The following is a 17,018-nucleotide window of genomic DNA, read 5'->3' as shown; positions in this document are numbered from 1 at the left end:
ATTGGAAAATTAGACACAGCTACAGCCAAAACAACTTGACAGATTTACACTAGATATGGCAGAAAGTTAGATCTTGGTCCAGAAAGCGTTCTTTTTGTGATTTGGTGTACATCTGTTCAGGAATTTTTGAGCAATTAAAGCTCAACATTTTGTATGTTTCACACTGCTGTGGTGGCAGCCACCCTAGGATACCAAAGGTTAAAAAAAGTTAGAATGTGATATAAAGCGGCAGGGCCACCAGTGGAGCCAAAAATCTTTTCTTAAAAAGAAAATTGAGGTGGATCTGCAGCACACTTGCTTTTAAAAAAAAAAAAACAAAAAAAAAAACATGGACTGCTGCACATTTAAAACTTTAACCCCTACCTTGAGGTGAGCCACGGCCCTGGTTGAGGGTGCAACTCATTTTGAAGGGGAGGGAGGGCATGTGGCCTCCCTCCTTGAGACTATTCAGGCTGCAGTGACCCGTTCACCTGAGCCATATTTTTTTTTTAAAGGGAAGGGGCACACAGGACTCCTTCCAGAGCCTGTTTAGGCCAGAGGACCCCATTCCCCGGGGCCACATTTTTCTGAAAAGGGGATGGAGGTTGTGCCCCCCTCCCCAAGGTGGTGTCCGCTGCAGGGACCCCATTCCTCAGGTCCAGATACTTGTGGTCCCCCGTGGTGTGGATACTTGTGGATACTTGTGGTTCCCTGCCCACACTCTTCTGGGCAGGGAACACCACTTTGCTCCTGCCTGGTAAAAGGGGTAAAACAAATGCTGCTCCTGCCCAAGTGGAAGCAAAGGAAAGCTGCCAGCTCCCAGCAGCACCCAGTAAAGTGCTGGCTCCTGCCTGGAGAGCTGGCTGGGGCCATGGAGGACCGGTGGCTCCTCTGAAGCCACCAAAAAAGTTAAGCTGTGGGTGCCCGAGCAGGCATCTGGACATCACAAAAATATTTTAAAAAGAAAGAAAATTAGATAATAAATGAATGGCAGGAGTCAGTCATTTATTCTTCACTGGTCCTTGAAAGACTGCCCCATAATCAGCTTTTTATACTTCTGTTTGGAGCTTGATGATGTCCCTAGGATCAGCAGGGGCACCACCAAGCATTCTTTTTTAATATTGTTTTGGGGCTGCTGGGAGTGCAGAAACCCCCCAGCAACATAAAAGAAAACCAGTACATCTCCTGGATCATTAAATCCATGACCCTAGGAAAACGTGCCACATTATTCAAAAACACTTTTAACTGGAGCACTATGCTCTTCAGCTCAAGTTCAAGGGGGTGATTATTTTTATGATTACATTTCCTGTGCTGAAAAAGAGACTTGGAGACAAGTTGGTTTTATAAACAAAATAAAAATTTTAAAAAAAACATGTCTGAGTCCTCCTTTTAAAATGTTTCAGCCCTCAAAATGCAATCATAAAAACTATGTTAAAATAAAGACTCACAGATATTGGTTGTAATTTTTTTTTTTAATTAAAAGCTTATTAATCATTTTTATACTAATTACTATTATTAAACATTATGTGAGTGTATGAAATATACATTTGATTAAAAATATTGGTAATTTTTGGAGAAAGGTGATAGATCTACAATGTATACATTGATGTGTTCATCCCTTGATAACAGCAGAAGGCCCAATTTTTATATTTTGATGTTGTGACTCTTTGACAAAGTCAGTAAATCTGCCTGTGAGACCAACCAGATGCTGCACATGCCAGAAGGCCCTGTGCAGCATTCAATTGCTTATCTGCAGGGCCTGGCCACAAGCTCTAAGGCCAACCCTATTACACACAGGACCTTTGGCTGAGCACTGTACAGGGATGGCTGCTCACGAAGGGTTGGACTCACAGGTGTGCGCAGTGTGCGGTTGTTTGCCTGCAGGGGGTTGGACTCGGGGCCTGGCCGAAGCCCTGCACGGCATATGGTTGTTTGAATGTGAGGAGGTAAATGCAGGGCCTAACCAGAGACCAGACCCTGCAGCAAATTCCATGCTGCCACACCTGAAGGCCTTACGCAGCGTGGGGATGGCGTTACCTATATTAACAAAATGTTACTTTATGATAAAACCCTAGAAATTCACTAAAATAAACAAAGATTGAAGTGACGTTATAGTTAATATCTTACATTAAAAACCTTCAAAATTGACCCCAAAAAAATAAAGGTTAAAGGGACCATTATACATCAGTTAAGACATTGCTTAAATGAGCTAAACCACTGAAATTTACCAGTTAGAGTTAGCTCAAGTAGCTATGACTCATGTACTAAAGTAACTATAACTTGCGCCCTTACCATGCACTGATGTTTACCTCCCATATTACAGCACTCATGACATGTTATATGACATCATTGATAACATGACTGCAAAAATCTAAAATTACATAATTGATGACAAGGCTGTGCATGGCGGTATGCATCCTGTTACATAATTAAAGTGCAGGAGGGTGCATGGCCCCCCTCCCTGAGCCACGAAAGGTCCCAAGGACCCCATCCTCCAAGACACTGTTTCCCTGCATATGAGAGCACAGGCAGGGAACACTTGTATGCTCCAATTGGGAGAGAGCTGCAAAAATGTCTCTGCCAGATGGGAGCACACATTTTTCCCTGCCCATGCTGTTGCAACTAGGGAAACCGAGATCATCCCCACCCAGCAGGAGGAGAAAGAAAACTAAAACAGGCTCCCGCTGCATCCAGGATAGGTGCATGCAGGGGAACCATTGGGGTGATGGGCCTTTCTGCCTGTCCCCAATGTTATGTGTGCACTGTTTGTCTCTGGTAGGACCGGCTCACCCACGTTAGGCCACAATGGATCGAGTCCCCAGGGCCAGTTCTGGCTTGGGGGGAGGGGGCCAGATGCCCCACTCCCCTTTTTGATCAATATTGTCCCCCAAGTGATCGGGTCGCAATAGCCTTTTGGGGCTCGGAAAGGTGTGCTGCATGCACACTCGCCAAAAAAACAAAAAAATTCCCCTGGAGATGGGGCCCACTAGGCCAGCAATAGCTCGGGGAGGGAGGCCGGATACACCCCTTCCCTATATTAATAAGAAAAAGCCAAAACATGAATAACAAATGAGACAAAAGCCACTCGTTTATTACTTACTGTTCCTAGCAAGGAGCACCCCATAATGCCTTAGGGCTTTTTCAAACAAATTACTTTGCTGGTGGTGCCCCCTAGAAGAGAAAACATTAAAATTAGCCAGTAAATCTCCTGGGTGTTTTAATCCATGACCCCAGGAGAGTTTACCATATATTTTTTACAAGCAACCGAGATGAAGCTGAAACCTTTGTTGCACAGCCCCCTTGTGGTTGGTTCTGTGGCTGTACTTTTTTGCTTAAAAATAAATGTCATTCTTTTTTTAAATAAAACGTTATTGATTGTTTTTAAGACAGTCTCTTTAATTAAACATTGCACTGGGTGAATTAATGAACTATACATTTCTTTATAATTGTTGGTGATTTTTGTCACAAAGAGAATGCAAGTGTTTTATATATGTTGATATCTGGACCACTCCATAAAGTCTGTAGGCCCACTTTTTATATTTTGGTGTCCTGACCCTTTGACAAAGTCAGTAGGTCTCTCTTACTTAGAATGACACCTTTTATATTCACCTGTGTGCACTAGCCCACAGGTTTGTGTGCATAAGGCCCTGCTCCCTAACCCACCGCTGTTCACAGCTCTTGTGCAGCGGAGGGATTGGTTGCCCAGGAGGGGTTGGATGCAGGACCTGGCTGCAAGCCAGGCCCTGCAGCCAACAGCACACACGGCCAAAGGCCCATTCACAGCTTGTGGTGGGAATTACGTGTGGTAATAAAATATTATTTGGCATTAAAAATGTAAAAAACTTAGAAATTCACTGAAATAGCAAGGGCTAAAGGGATGCCATAGTTGGGTGTAAATGTCAGTTAAAACATTTTGTCTTGAACACAGACAAACCACTGAAATTTACCAGTTATAGTTATTTTAAGTAGCTATAACTCGTACCCTAAAGTAACTATACCTTATGCCCTTACCGCACACTGCTAATTTTGTCCCATATTACAGCACTTAAACTATGTGAGAGTATATCATTCCTAAGATCACTACAACATCTGAAATGAGAGAATTGATGACAACTCTGTGTATTCTGTGCATGGCAGGCACGAGTTACAGATTCTTTAGACACAAGTTACAGTTACTTGAGATACCTGGTGAATTTCAGTGGTTTTGGTAATTTTAAATGTAAGTTTTAACAGACAGTTTCACTTAACTATAAAGTTCCTTTAACCTCTGTTTTTTTGTTTTGTGTGTGTGTGTGTGTGTGTGTGTATATATATATATATATATATATACATATATAAATATATTTATGTTTGATGGCATGTGTAGCTGCAGATACACATGCTATGCATAGGTCCTGCCATCTAGTGTTGGGCTCGGAGTGTTACAAGTGTTTTTTTTCGAAGAAGTCTTTTTGAGTCACGGGATCGAGTGACTCCTCCTCTTCAGCTCCATTGCGCATGGGCATCAACTCCATCTTTGATTGTTTTATTTCCGCCATCGGGTTTGGACGTGTTTCTTTTCGCTCTGGTAGTTCGAGTCGGAAAAGTCCTGAAAACTCTCTAATTCTTCGGTATTGTATCGATCGCGTATCATCTATCATCGACACTTCGGTACCAACGGATCCAACTTCTTTACTGGCCCTTCTGGGCACCCGCGCCCAACTCGGGCCTGGTCGGGCCGTCCAAAGCCTCGTCGAAGCCTCTTGGATCGGACCCCATTTCGCTTCTGGCCTCAGTGCCACGCCAAGTTCCCATATACAGACCAACATCTCTTCTGTAACCTTTTGTCTATCTCCAGACCATCGAGGGGATACTTGCGAGACCTGCAGATCCTTCCGCTCGAAGAAGACTCTAGAAGACAGAAGAGCGCGAAGGTTGGAAATGGCGTCGAGAAGCACCGAATGTCTCGATGTGGAGGAAGAGGAGATTATGCACACCGCAGTCTCCGTTCGAGAGTCCGACTCCGAGCACGAGTCCGAGGAGGACAGACCGGTCACAGCAGGACAGCATATGAGTACGCCTGCCCCTGTCCAACCCAAGCTCAAACACAAGGCCTCGGGAACGCCACTGCCGGAAGGCCATGGCTCCACCCCCAAAAGACTTCCGGTGACCAAGCAACAACTTCGGCACCGAGAAAGGCCACGCCACTGAAGCCTTCCAACTGGAGCCGAAGCACAGGCTCCGAAACAGGCAAACACCGACCCATTGAGTCGAGGCCTCGAAAATCCCTGTTGGAACCGAGGTCAACATCCACTTCAGGCCTTTCGATCCCGAGAAAACTGACTTTGGAGCCGAAAAGACCCATCTACACAGAGGAGCATGGACTTTCAAAACAACCGAAAGAAAGCCATAGATTTTCGGAGGAACTCACACAAATGGAGGAATCTGATGAAAGGCAGGCCAGAATTCATATTCATAAAGACACTGGCAAGATCCTAACTGCACCTCCTCTGAAAACTAAGAGGAAGCTAGCCTTTCAAGGACAATTGGACACTGATCAGCCACCAGATAAAGTGCCAAGGCTCAAACAAAAAACTCTGCCTCCGCAATTCTCACCTCATCAGTCTCCTCCTCATTCTCCTCCCCTGACTGTCTCGCCACCTACTACCCCTACACCTGCACAGTCTCCAGTACACTCTGCAAATTCACAACAAGACCATGTCGAATCCTGGGATCTCTACGATGATCCCATTTCTGATAACAGCCCTGACTGCTATCCTTCAAAACCATTGCCACCAGAAGATAGCACTTCATACACTCAGGTTTTGGCTAGGACAGCGTCATACCACAACGTAGCCATGCACACCGAGCCTCTTGAGGATGATTTTCTCTTTAATACATTATCCTCCACTCACACTACTTACCAGTCCCTTCCCACGCTTCCAGGCATGTTTAAACACGCACATCAGATTTTTCAAGAGCCAGTTAAAGCCAGGGTCATCACTCCCAGAGTGGAGAAAAAATATAAGCCTCCTCCCTCTGATCCGGCATTCGTTACCCAACAGCTACCTCCTGATTCCGTAGTTGTCAGTGCAGCAAGGAAGAGGGCCAGCTCCCAGTCGTCTGGTGATGCACCACCACCAGACAAGGAAAGCAAGAAATTCAATGCTGCTGGTAAGAGTGGCATCGCAAGCAGCTAATCAATGGAAAATAGCCAACTCCCAAGCACTGCTGGCTAGGTATGATAGGGCCCACTAGAACGAGATGAAAGATATCATCCAGCATCTCCCAAATGACCAACAAAAGAGGGCACAGCAAATAGTCGAGGAAGGGCAGGCTATTACTAATAACCAGATTAGGTCAGCTCTAGACTCAGCTGATACAGCAGCTAGGACAATGAATACTGCTGTCACCATTCGGAGACACGCATGGCTTCGGTCGTCAGGGTTTCAACCAGAAATCCAGCAGGCTGTTCTTAACATGCCACTTAATGAGAAACAGCTTTTTGGCCCTGACGTTGATACGGCCATCGAAAAAATGAAAAAGGACTCAGACACTGCTAAAGCCATGGGTGCTCTGTATACTACACAGTGCAGAGGTTAATTTCAAAAGCCTCAATACCGGGGTGGATTTAGAGCCCAAACATCTGAGGCATCCACCTCACAATCAAAACCATCTTACCAGCCTCAGTACCAACGAGGTGGGTTTAGAGGAACTTACAAAGGCCAATTCCCCAGAGGTAAGGGAAAATATCAGCCAACAAAACAAACCTCGCACACAAAACAGTGACTCGCTCCACATCTTCCCTTATCACACTTCTCCTGTGGAGGAAGACTGCTAACGTTCCCCAAAAATTGGTTACCCATTACAGACAATTGGGTATTATCCATTATCCACAATGGTTACTGTATAGAATTTGCACAAATTCCTCCAGATATACCTCCAAAACCACACAAACACTCCTTCCAACACATCTCCATGTTGCAAACAGAAGTACAGTCACTGTTACTCAAACAAGCCATAGAGCTTGTACCACAACATCAAATAGGAACAGGGGTTTACTCCCTGTACTTCCTTATTCCCAAAAAAGATTGAACCTTGAGACCAATACTAGATCTCGGAACTCTCAATCTTTACATCCTATCAGAACACTTTCACATGGTAACACTACAGGATGTAGTCACACTGTTACAACAAAATTTTATGGCAACATTAGACCTCAAGGATGCGTATTTTCACATACCCATCCATCCAGCGCACAGAAAATATCTCAGGTTTGTAATACAAGGAAAACATTACCAGTTTAAAGTGTTACCCTTTGGGATAACAACAGCTCCCAGAGTATTTACAAAATGCCTTGCCATAGTGGCAGCCTACCTAAAAAGGCAACACATCCATGTCTTTCTATATCTCGACGACTGGCTAATAAAATCCAACAGCGAGACACAGTGTCAAAACCATAAACATTATGTAATACAAACCCTACACACTCAATAAACTACCAAAAATCCCACTTGCAACCAGCACAAATTCAACAGTATTTAGGAGCCACACTAAATACGCAAACAGCACTTGCAAGCCCAAGTCCACAAAGGATACAATCATTCCACAATGTATTGGCACAAATTCAGTCAAACCAACAGTACAGAGTCAAATTTGTCATGAAACTGTTGGGCATCATGGCATCATGCATCGCCATTGTCCTGAATGCAAGACTAAACATGCGGCCCTTACAACAGTGCCTTACAAAACAATGGTCACAAGCACATGGGCAACTTCAAGATCTAGTGTTGATAGACCGCCAATCACACATATCGCTTCAGTGGTGGAATTCCACAAATTTAAACAAAGGGTGGCCATTTCAAGACCCTCTGCCTCAAACCACACTTACAACAGATGCATCAATGATTGGATGGGGAGCACACCTCAATAATCACAACATTCAAGGGCAATGGGACAACAAACACAAACACCTTCACATAAATCACCTAGAATTGCTAGCCGTATTCCTAGCACTCAAAGCCTTTCAACCTCTTCTTGTTTACAAACAAATTCTGATCAAGACAGACAACATGACTACAATGTATTACCTAAACAAACAAGGAGGGACCCGCTCATTGCAACTGTCCCTTCTAGCACAAAAGATTTGGCATTGGGCAATACACAACAACATTCACCCTGTAGCACAATACATTCCAGGGATACACAACCAATTAGCAGATGTTCTCAGCCGAGATCATCAACAAACACATAAGTGGGAAATTAATCCCCAAGTACTTCAAATATACTTTCATCACTTGGGAACACCAGACATAGACCTATTCGCCACCAGCAAAAACGCAAAATGCCAAAACTTCGCATCCAGGTTCCCACACCCTCTATTCAAGGGCAATGCTCTATGGATCAACTGGTCAGGAATATTTGCTTACACTTTTCCCCCTCTCCCGCTCATTCCATTTCTAGTCAACAAACTGCGTCAAAACAGACTCAAACTCATACTTATAGCACCAACGTGGGCACGTCAACCATGGTACACGACATTGTTAGACCTGTCAGTAGTACCACACATCAAACTGCCCAACAGACCAGATCTGTTAACACAAAACAGACACCTGATCAGGCATCCAAATCCAGCAATACTCAATCTAGCGATTTGGCTCCTGAAGTCTTAGAGTTTGGATATCTACATCTTCCAACAGAATGTATGGAAGTAATTATACAAGCTAGAAAACCCACTACCAGACAGTGTTATGCAAACAAATGGAAAAGGTTTGTATTTTACTGTCAATCCAAACAAATTGCCCCTCTATCAGCATCACTACAAGACATTGTAGGTTACTTGCTTCATCTGCAAAAGGCAAATTTAGCCTTTTCATCCATCAAAATACATCTCACTGCTATTTCAGCGTATTTACAAAATATACAACACACTTCTCTATTTAGAGTCCCTGTTATCAAAGCCTTCATGGAAGGACTGAAACGTATCATACCACCAAGAACACCCCCAGTGCCTTCATGGAATCTAAATATTGTACTCACACGACTCATGGGTCCACCATTTGAACCTATGTATTCGTGTCAGATTCAATACCTAACATGGAAAGTAGCATTCCTCGTTGCAATCACTTAATTAAGGAGAGTTAGTGAAATACAAGCTTTCACTATTAAGCAACCCTTCATACTAGTACTTCGGACAAACCCAAAATTCCTACCTAAGGTGATTTCACTGTTTCATATCAATCAAATAGTGGAACTTCCAGTCTTCTTCCCACAGCCAGACTCAGTAGCAGAAAGAGCGCTGCATACATTAGACATTAAAAGCGCTATAATGTATTACATTGATATAACTAAATCATTAAAAAAAAATTAAACAGTTATTTGTAGCGTTCCAAAAGCCACATACTGGGAATCCAATCTCAAAACAGGGACTAGCTAGATGAAAAGTAAAATGCATCCAAACATGTTACCTAAAAGTAAAAAAGCAGCTATTAGTAAAACCAAAAGCACATTCCACCAGAAAAAAGGAGCAACTATGGCCTTTTTAGGAAATATACCAATGACAGAAATCTGTAAAGCTGCCACTTGGTCAACACCCCATACATTTACCAAGCATTACTGTGTAGATGTGTTAGCAACACAACAAGCAACAGTAGGACAGGCTGTACTAAGAACTCTGTTTCAAACAACTTCAACTCCTACAGGCTTACCACCGCTTATGGGAGGAAAACTGCTTTGTAGTCTATGCATAGCATGTGTATCTGCAGCTATACATGCCATTGAACGGAAAATGTCACTTACCCAGTGTCCATCTGTTCGTGTCATGTTCTGCTGCAGATTCACAAGCGCCCTCCCGCCTCTCCGGGAGCCTGTAGCCGTTTAAGTTAAAACAAGCGTTTGTACATAGGTATATATATTTCTATTCCATTAGCATGGACATCTCTTTTCTTTATACTCTATCACTCCTACCTTACCCTCTGCGGGAAAACAATCTAAGATGAAGTCGATGCGCATGTACAGTGCAAGAGGAGGAGTCACTCGATCCTGTGACTTGAAAAGACGTCTTCGAAGAAAAACAACTTGTAACACTCCGAGCCCAACACTAGATGGCAGGTCCTATGCATAGTATGTGAATCTGCAGCGGAACATGCCACGAACAGATGTACTCTGAGTAAGTGATATTTTCCATATATGTGTGTGTATACCTATAAAACTGTGTGTGTGTGTATATATATATATATATGTATGTATATATATATATATATATATATATATATATACACACACACATATGTGTGTTTGTGTATACCTGTGTGTGTGTGTGTATATATGTGTGTGTGTGTATACCTGTATATATGTGTTTTTATGTAAACATATATATATATATATATATATATATATATATATATATATATATATATATATAATTTTTCAGAAATGTAATTTGATAGGAATTATAATAATGGTTTCAGTCTCTCCAAATAGTCTGTGCTAAAATCGTTTTAACAATAATGATGCAGCACTACTCAAGGATGGTTATGTCGCAGGGAAGAAGAGAGAGCTTAGATAATGAGAATCTACCACCGGTGGTCCTACTCCACCAATCTGCAAGCTTCAAGAGATCAGTGACCATGAAATACCAGTGCTCAGATGGATGTTGGCACCTTTCCTCTAACTGGAGCTTCGTGGTCTTGATCCTTAATTGGACAGTATGTTAATGTTTGCTTTTCACCTGCTCGGCTCTTACCTTCATTTTCGTTTTAGAATCTGCCCCTTTTAGGTCCGCTTATCATTTGTCCTACTTCCTCCACCAACTTGTATTAACAAACGCAAAAGCTGATGAATGAAACTCCTGTAGGATGATGAGTTTGAACAGTTTGTTGAAAGAGAGGATCACACTGACATTTTAACCAATAGAATCAACATGTTGGTGGTGCATGCTTTGTTGTAAACCCAGGTACGCAAGAAAGAGCCTGGATCTTAAGGGCTGAATGTGCTTTTTTCATTTCAAGATGTTTATTTAATGCTAAAAAAGATCAGCAGTTCTAAAAACCAATAATATCAGCAGATGTCTCTGAGCACTATACAAACATGTCTAATGGAAACATTCCAAAGTGCTGCATGATTTATGAATTGCCATTATACGCTGACTCAAAAGATCTTTACTATATCTGTCGAAGGAGGAAGGAAAAGCAAGTAAGCCAATCTAGAGATATTACAAGCCAGTTTATGGATAGTTGATGTAAATAAACCTTTAGGCTCTTCTTTCACGCTGATTGCATCCCACAAAATCTTTCAAACAAATAGATCACAGAGTATCCACATTTAATTAAGTCACAGCTCTTCACTTATGACTTGCCACTCTTTTCCGAAATACCTAACTGATCTACCTCTCCTGCAGCCCAGCAGTTTAAAGTCTTGGGTTTCTTTGCTGGATTTGGTGTGTTTCTTCCTCGTTGATTTTTCCAAACGTCTCCTGTTCAACTGCCCTCGTTTGGGAACACAGCTAGTACTCTGCAGGTTCCTTTTTCTTTCCATCAGTATTGTTAAACTTGGAAGGTTGTTAACTCCTTGGCCTCCTTGAAAGGTTGTGAACTCCTCTATTCCCTTGTGGCTTGCTCACTCCCACCCTGGCAGCCTCCTTATTGAAAGTTGCTACATCAGACGCTTTAAAGGAACTGGGCCTGCTGTCTTTCTGTGGCAAGGTTCTTTTTCAGATAATTTGTTTTCCCTGAGGGTATTCTTGCATCAGAGCAATGCAAATGATGTTTCTTAGGATGAATCAGACTTCATCCATGTGGAAATATTTCTCCATCTGTGGCTAGGTGAACTCCATTCTGTATGCAAGTCGATTTTAGGGGCCACATTTGCTGCCAATAAATCAGTGTCTCTCCTACAACATATCATTTTTAAGGAAAGGACCATGTTGTCTCAAACGTCATTGTAGCGTACAACCTTCAAAATTCCCTTTTCAGCCCATTGAAGTGGGTTTGTATCAGCAACATAGTTTTGTACGTAGGAAACAAAAGAAAGGTACACACCTATTCTTTAAAGGGTATATTTATTTATAATCAAGAAGTATTATCTTCAGTCTAAATAGAACATTCCAGCAAATAATGTGAAAAAACATATTAATACTAAAGTATATTCCTATTTTTCCATGAATTTCAATATAGGTAAAGAACTTGTGGTTTTCTGTAAATCAGAATCACAAATTACAGAGGAAGAGGGGCCGGACCTTAATCCAAACAGGGTATCAGTGTTGTCGAATGATAGTGGAATTGAAAAAGACTTTGAGGAGAAAGCGCCATCGGGCCTGCAGAGGAGGCAGTGCATTAAAAGGAGGGTCCCCGATGTTGATCCCATGGACTTCATGAACACCATCACCAAAGCACACCCTGGGAAGCAAACAAGAACCATGCACAGGCTGTCTGGAGAAGAAATAGAGACCACCCTAAATCTGCAGAATCGGCCCACCGCCCGTGTCGTGATACTAGGAGATGATAGAGCTTTAGGAAGAATGGCCAAAGAATACTATGCTCTGAGGTAACACAAGATTTTCTGATCTTGTTTTATATTGAATAACCTATTGTTCCAGATGTCCTGCTATATTTGCAATGTCTACAGTTTCTTATGTATGTCCAAGGCATTAGTCTGTATATTGTATCTGGGATAGAATAAGCATGCATACAAAGTATTCACTTTTTTGTTGTTTTCGTTATAAGAATGGCAACCTTATTCAGTGTCCTGAGAGTTGTGTGTGCAGTTTTTTCTGTGAATCCCAAATGTTTTTGCCCATCAAAACCACCCATTGTCTACAAGACGAGACAGATTTCAAACTTTCAATGTCTGTCCTGTAAACATTGTGTGTCATGAGTGTAAATGGCACTGCTTTTTTACTGCAAGCTGCAGAAATGGTAGGACGGAAGATGCCTCTTTTTGTTTATTTGCATTATGCCTTCTCTCTTTAGAAGTGGACTTTCTTGTCATAACAGTGGGCTGTGATCTCTGCTCACTAGCAAATCCTCGTTTTTTATTCTCTAAGACCGTGATATGTTCCCTCATAGATTCTGAAATGTTCCCTCGCTGATGATGAAGGCCACAGTAGAAATAAAGAATAAAAGCCTTGAAAAATGTTCAAATCAGCCTCACATTACACTGAGCGAGCACAATAAGAAAGCCTGACCTTCTCTAAGTGGTTTTAGATAGCATACTGCATCTACTCGTTGTTACCTCAGAGGGGGAGTGCAGGTCGAAATCCTTTATACATAGTGTTAAGAAATTGTGTTGTTGGTTGACTAGGGTGGAAATCTTAGTTAAACAGCAACCACAATCCTAGACAGGATAAGTGTCAGACAAATACCCTAGATTAACCTGTGCTTACCCTTTGGTAACTTGGCACAGAACAGTCAAGCTTAACTTAGAGGCAATGTGTATATAATTTGTGCTACACTTCAAACAGTAAAACAGAGACAACACCCCACAAAAAGATTGTAGTCACTTTGGGTTCAAGTGATGCAGGGCCAGTCTTTTTCACCTGGACAGAGAAACAGCAGGGCAGCAAGGCAAGAGTCCAGCAAAGCAACAGTCATGCAGAGTGACAGTCCTTCAGCAGCATAGCAGCCCTTCTTCCTGCCAGAGTATTCACAGGTCCACAAGTGTATGTAGTTGGTGGGTCAGAGGTCCAGTACTTATACCTAGTTGGGCCTTTGAAGTGGGGGAGACTTCAAAGACAGTCCTTTGAAGTGCACAGAGGACCTGATTTTCCTGCCCTGGCTCCAGACTCACTAAAGGTGGTTATGCAGCTCTTTGTGTGAGGACAGGACACAGCCTATTCAGGTGTGAGACTGTGGCCAGCGCCTCCCCCCCAAACTGCCAGTGTGGCCCATCAAGTCACACCTAAGCTCCCATTGTATGTGGCTTTCTAGAGGGAATGCAAGCCCAGCTTTCACTCACCCCACACAAGTTATCAGAAGTAGGCAGCAGGCACCAACTGGCTAAAGTAAAAAAAAATGCCAGCTTTCTAAAAGTGGCATTTTCAGAATTGTAATTTAAAATCGAACCTCTTCATCAGTTGTGATTTCAAATTGTGATTCAAGAGCACCAAAACTTGAAATGCTTATCTCTTCTAGATTGTGGATTACACTTACAAAATGTAATAAGGTAATAGCAATGTTATCTTATGTTAGGGGTACGCCTTGCTGTGAAAAAACACTTTCGGAGTTTTTCACTACAACATGTAAAACCTAAAATTACATGTCCTGCCTTTTAAATACATTGCACTCTGACCTCTGAGTTGTCCATGGCCTACCCTAGGGATGACATATGTACAAAAAGGGAAGGTGTAGACCTGGAAAGAGGGTTATTTTGCCAGGTAGTGCAAAACAGACAGTAGTTTGGAATGGGTCTGAGCAAGCAGATCAGGAGGATCTGATTGCTCAGAAACAAGAGCCCTCACACACCCAGATGGGTGATTTCTTCATCAACGGGCAGCTCCTCGTTGGGCCATAGCTGCAAAGCCAAACGAACCCCTGAAGGGGGATCTTTGCCAGAGGTCTTTTAAAATAAGATGCAGTGATGACGTGTAAGTGGATGTGCTGTGTGTGTAGACTGGTGAAAGTGTAGTACTGAAATAACTAAGAAAGACTCTGATGGTTTTAATATGTGGTACCTCATGTTATAAATAAAAACAAAGGGTGGCTGTTTTGGAGACAATGATCCGGTACACCTCACACAAGTGAGATCGTTGGTCAACATGTTTCGTGCCATGTACAGTCCCTGCGAATCTGGGCACTTCGTCAGGACCATGTAACCTAATCTACCTATGATTGGGGTTGTAGTAGTGGTAATTAGCAACAATATCCAAATTCAAAAAGTCACCCTCAAAGTGTAGTGTATACCTTATAATATCTAAAATCTGACCCAATTAGAGCAAGTTAGGTGATGGCAGAGACTGTTGTAGCTGCGGAGTAAAAGGCATCCAGCAAGCTAAGAAACCTGTGATCACCTTGGTGGCAGAGAGTGGTAGGTCACAGCTCTCCTAGCATCTCCAGATGTTATTTAGGGCCTCGGCGCTCTGGCCATTGGTGCCATTTAGAGATGAGGAGGTGTACGCCAGGTGTGACTAGACAGTGCACAACCTAACTTATGCTGCTTGGAGGTGAGGCGGAGCATTCCATGCACTGTGATGCTGCTGTGCAACATGTACTGCTAGACTGCGCTGCTTTGTTTAATTTTCCTACTAAAGCTTGGCTAGGTCTTCCACAATATCTGGACTGGGGTGCTTCATAGTGCAGTAAGCTGTGAGATGGTTGATGGAACCACAGACTACTGTACCAGTTTGAATACAAAAAGTCAAAGCGGGCAGGCAGACCCACATCTAGTACTAGTAGGTGGAGTGCGTCATTGTGGTGTTTATGTACTAAGTTGGGTATTAACAGCATCCTCCTTTTGGGTACTGAGTCCGGTACCAGTGAACCAATATTGAAACTTTGAAGGGCCAGTTATCACATGATGCAAAACATTGCACCACCTCTGCTTTTTCTAATGTCAGCAGGGGAACCAGGGTTGAAATGGGCAAAATGGAATAAGGTCTTTACCCTTTATGCAAGGGTTCGTGGAACTACCCTGAGTGCGGAAATGAGAACCCATCTGCCTCTGCACTGTCTGGGTCCAAAGCGTCAAGAGGAGTTTGAACACCTTCTGCAGTTAGACGATGCAGAAGCAGAAGATTTGAATGAATTTAAAATATGCATAAAAAGATTAGATAAGCATTTCTTGCCTAAAGTTAGCACCACACTAGAGAGATACCACAACTGCCCTGTAAAGCCAGAGCAGGAGGTAGCAGTCATTGTCTTCCAATGGAAAGTCCATATGGTGTGCCCACTCCAACCACAAAGCCCAGCTTTGGGTCAGCTCACATGCATTATCTTTGAGTGCTGAGGCAGGCATTAAAATATGACACCTTTCTATGGGAACTTGAGGATCTTCACAGGCATGTAGGTGAACGTTCACCATCCCAACAGCTTTGTCTTATTTTTATGCTTTTTATATTGTTGCATAGTAATGAATTTCTGTCAATGTGCCTGTAACCGGGTCACAAAGTGCCTGGTTACTGGTGTCCACCCTGGGCTGACCGCGCAGTACCCCGGGGGCACCGAGAAGTGAAACAGCACAGAGGAGTCCTGCCCAAACCCGGATATCGGGGTGTCCATGGAAATAAAGGAGGACCTTCCGATGCGCGCAGCGTCTCAGAAATATACAGAAGACGAGGACGGAGAGGAGAAAGAAGAAGAGCGACCAACACTGGAGGACGAAAGAGGAGCCGCAGGAGGTGAAGACACCAAGACGCTGTTGGTGAAACAGCGGACAGGAGCATTATCCCGCCACGTCCCTGGAGGGACGTGGCTATTGCAGGTACGTACCTGCCTTTGAGAATCCATACAGTGCAATATTTGGGCGGGAGGAGAAAGTGGGTGGTTTGGGTTGAGTGCTGGGGAAAAGGTAATAAGGACAACTCAGCACCGTTAAAAGGACAAACGGAATCCAATTTTTATGTATCTTTCTTTCTTCGGGGCATTATTGAGGGTCTTACTAACGAGCACCAACAATGGTTGTGAAGTTAACAGCCACCTTGATTAAGTTCAAAGAGTAAATTGGAATGTACACAGCAATACCCCACAAACTGGTGAGATTTTGGCACCTGTTAAGAGTTTCCCGGTCCCACCACCCACCACCCTGCACTTTTCCTACTAACCCTACCCAAGAAGCCCCGGAATACCCCACTTACCTTTTTTCTCTTTTTCTTCCTTTTTTTTCCTTTCACAATCGAATTTCAACCCGGCGGTAATTCCGATCTTATTCAGACGACGGGGGAGCATCTTCCCAAAAAGAAGATTCCTAGAGGAAAACCAATCTAAGGAATTAGAAGTAAAAAGGAGGAGAAGATTCACAAGAGGAAGACAAAACAAGGGAATTAAAAGCAGAGAGAAGATAATAAGGGAAAGGACTGAAAAGCTAATAGAAAGGAACTGAGAACAAAAAGAACACTGACTGCATAGAAC

At 43.0% G+C, this 17,018-nt stretch overlaps 1 protein-coding gene across 3 annotated transcripts in view; it reads left to right on the top strand.

The window, feature by feature from the left end:
* The window catches only part of PIK3R6 (phosphoinositide-3-kinase regulatory subunit 6), a 365,583-nt gene that overhangs the window by 249,552 nt on the left and 99,013 nt on the right, over positions 1-17,018 (top strand). For all 3 annotated transcript variants that reach the window (XM_069200309.1, XM_069200310.1, XM_069200311.1), the window contains one exon: positions 12,132-12,501. In XM_069200309.1, coding sequence (XP_069056410.1) covers positions 12,132-12,501 — 370 coding nt within the window. The remainder of the gene's footprint in view (positions 1-12,131; positions 12,502-17,018) is intronic.

Source organism: Pleurodeles waltl, chromosome 7 (genome assembly GCF_031143425.1).
Source record: "Pleurodeles waltl isolate 20211129_DDA chromosome 7, aPleWal1.hap1.20221129, whole genome shotgun sequence".
NCBI lineage: Eukaryota > Metazoa > Chordata > Amphibia > Caudata > Salamandridae > Pleurodeles > Pleurodeles waltl.
Note: the sequence above shows the minus strand (reverse complement) of the source record. Positions and strands in the feature narration are given on the sequence as shown.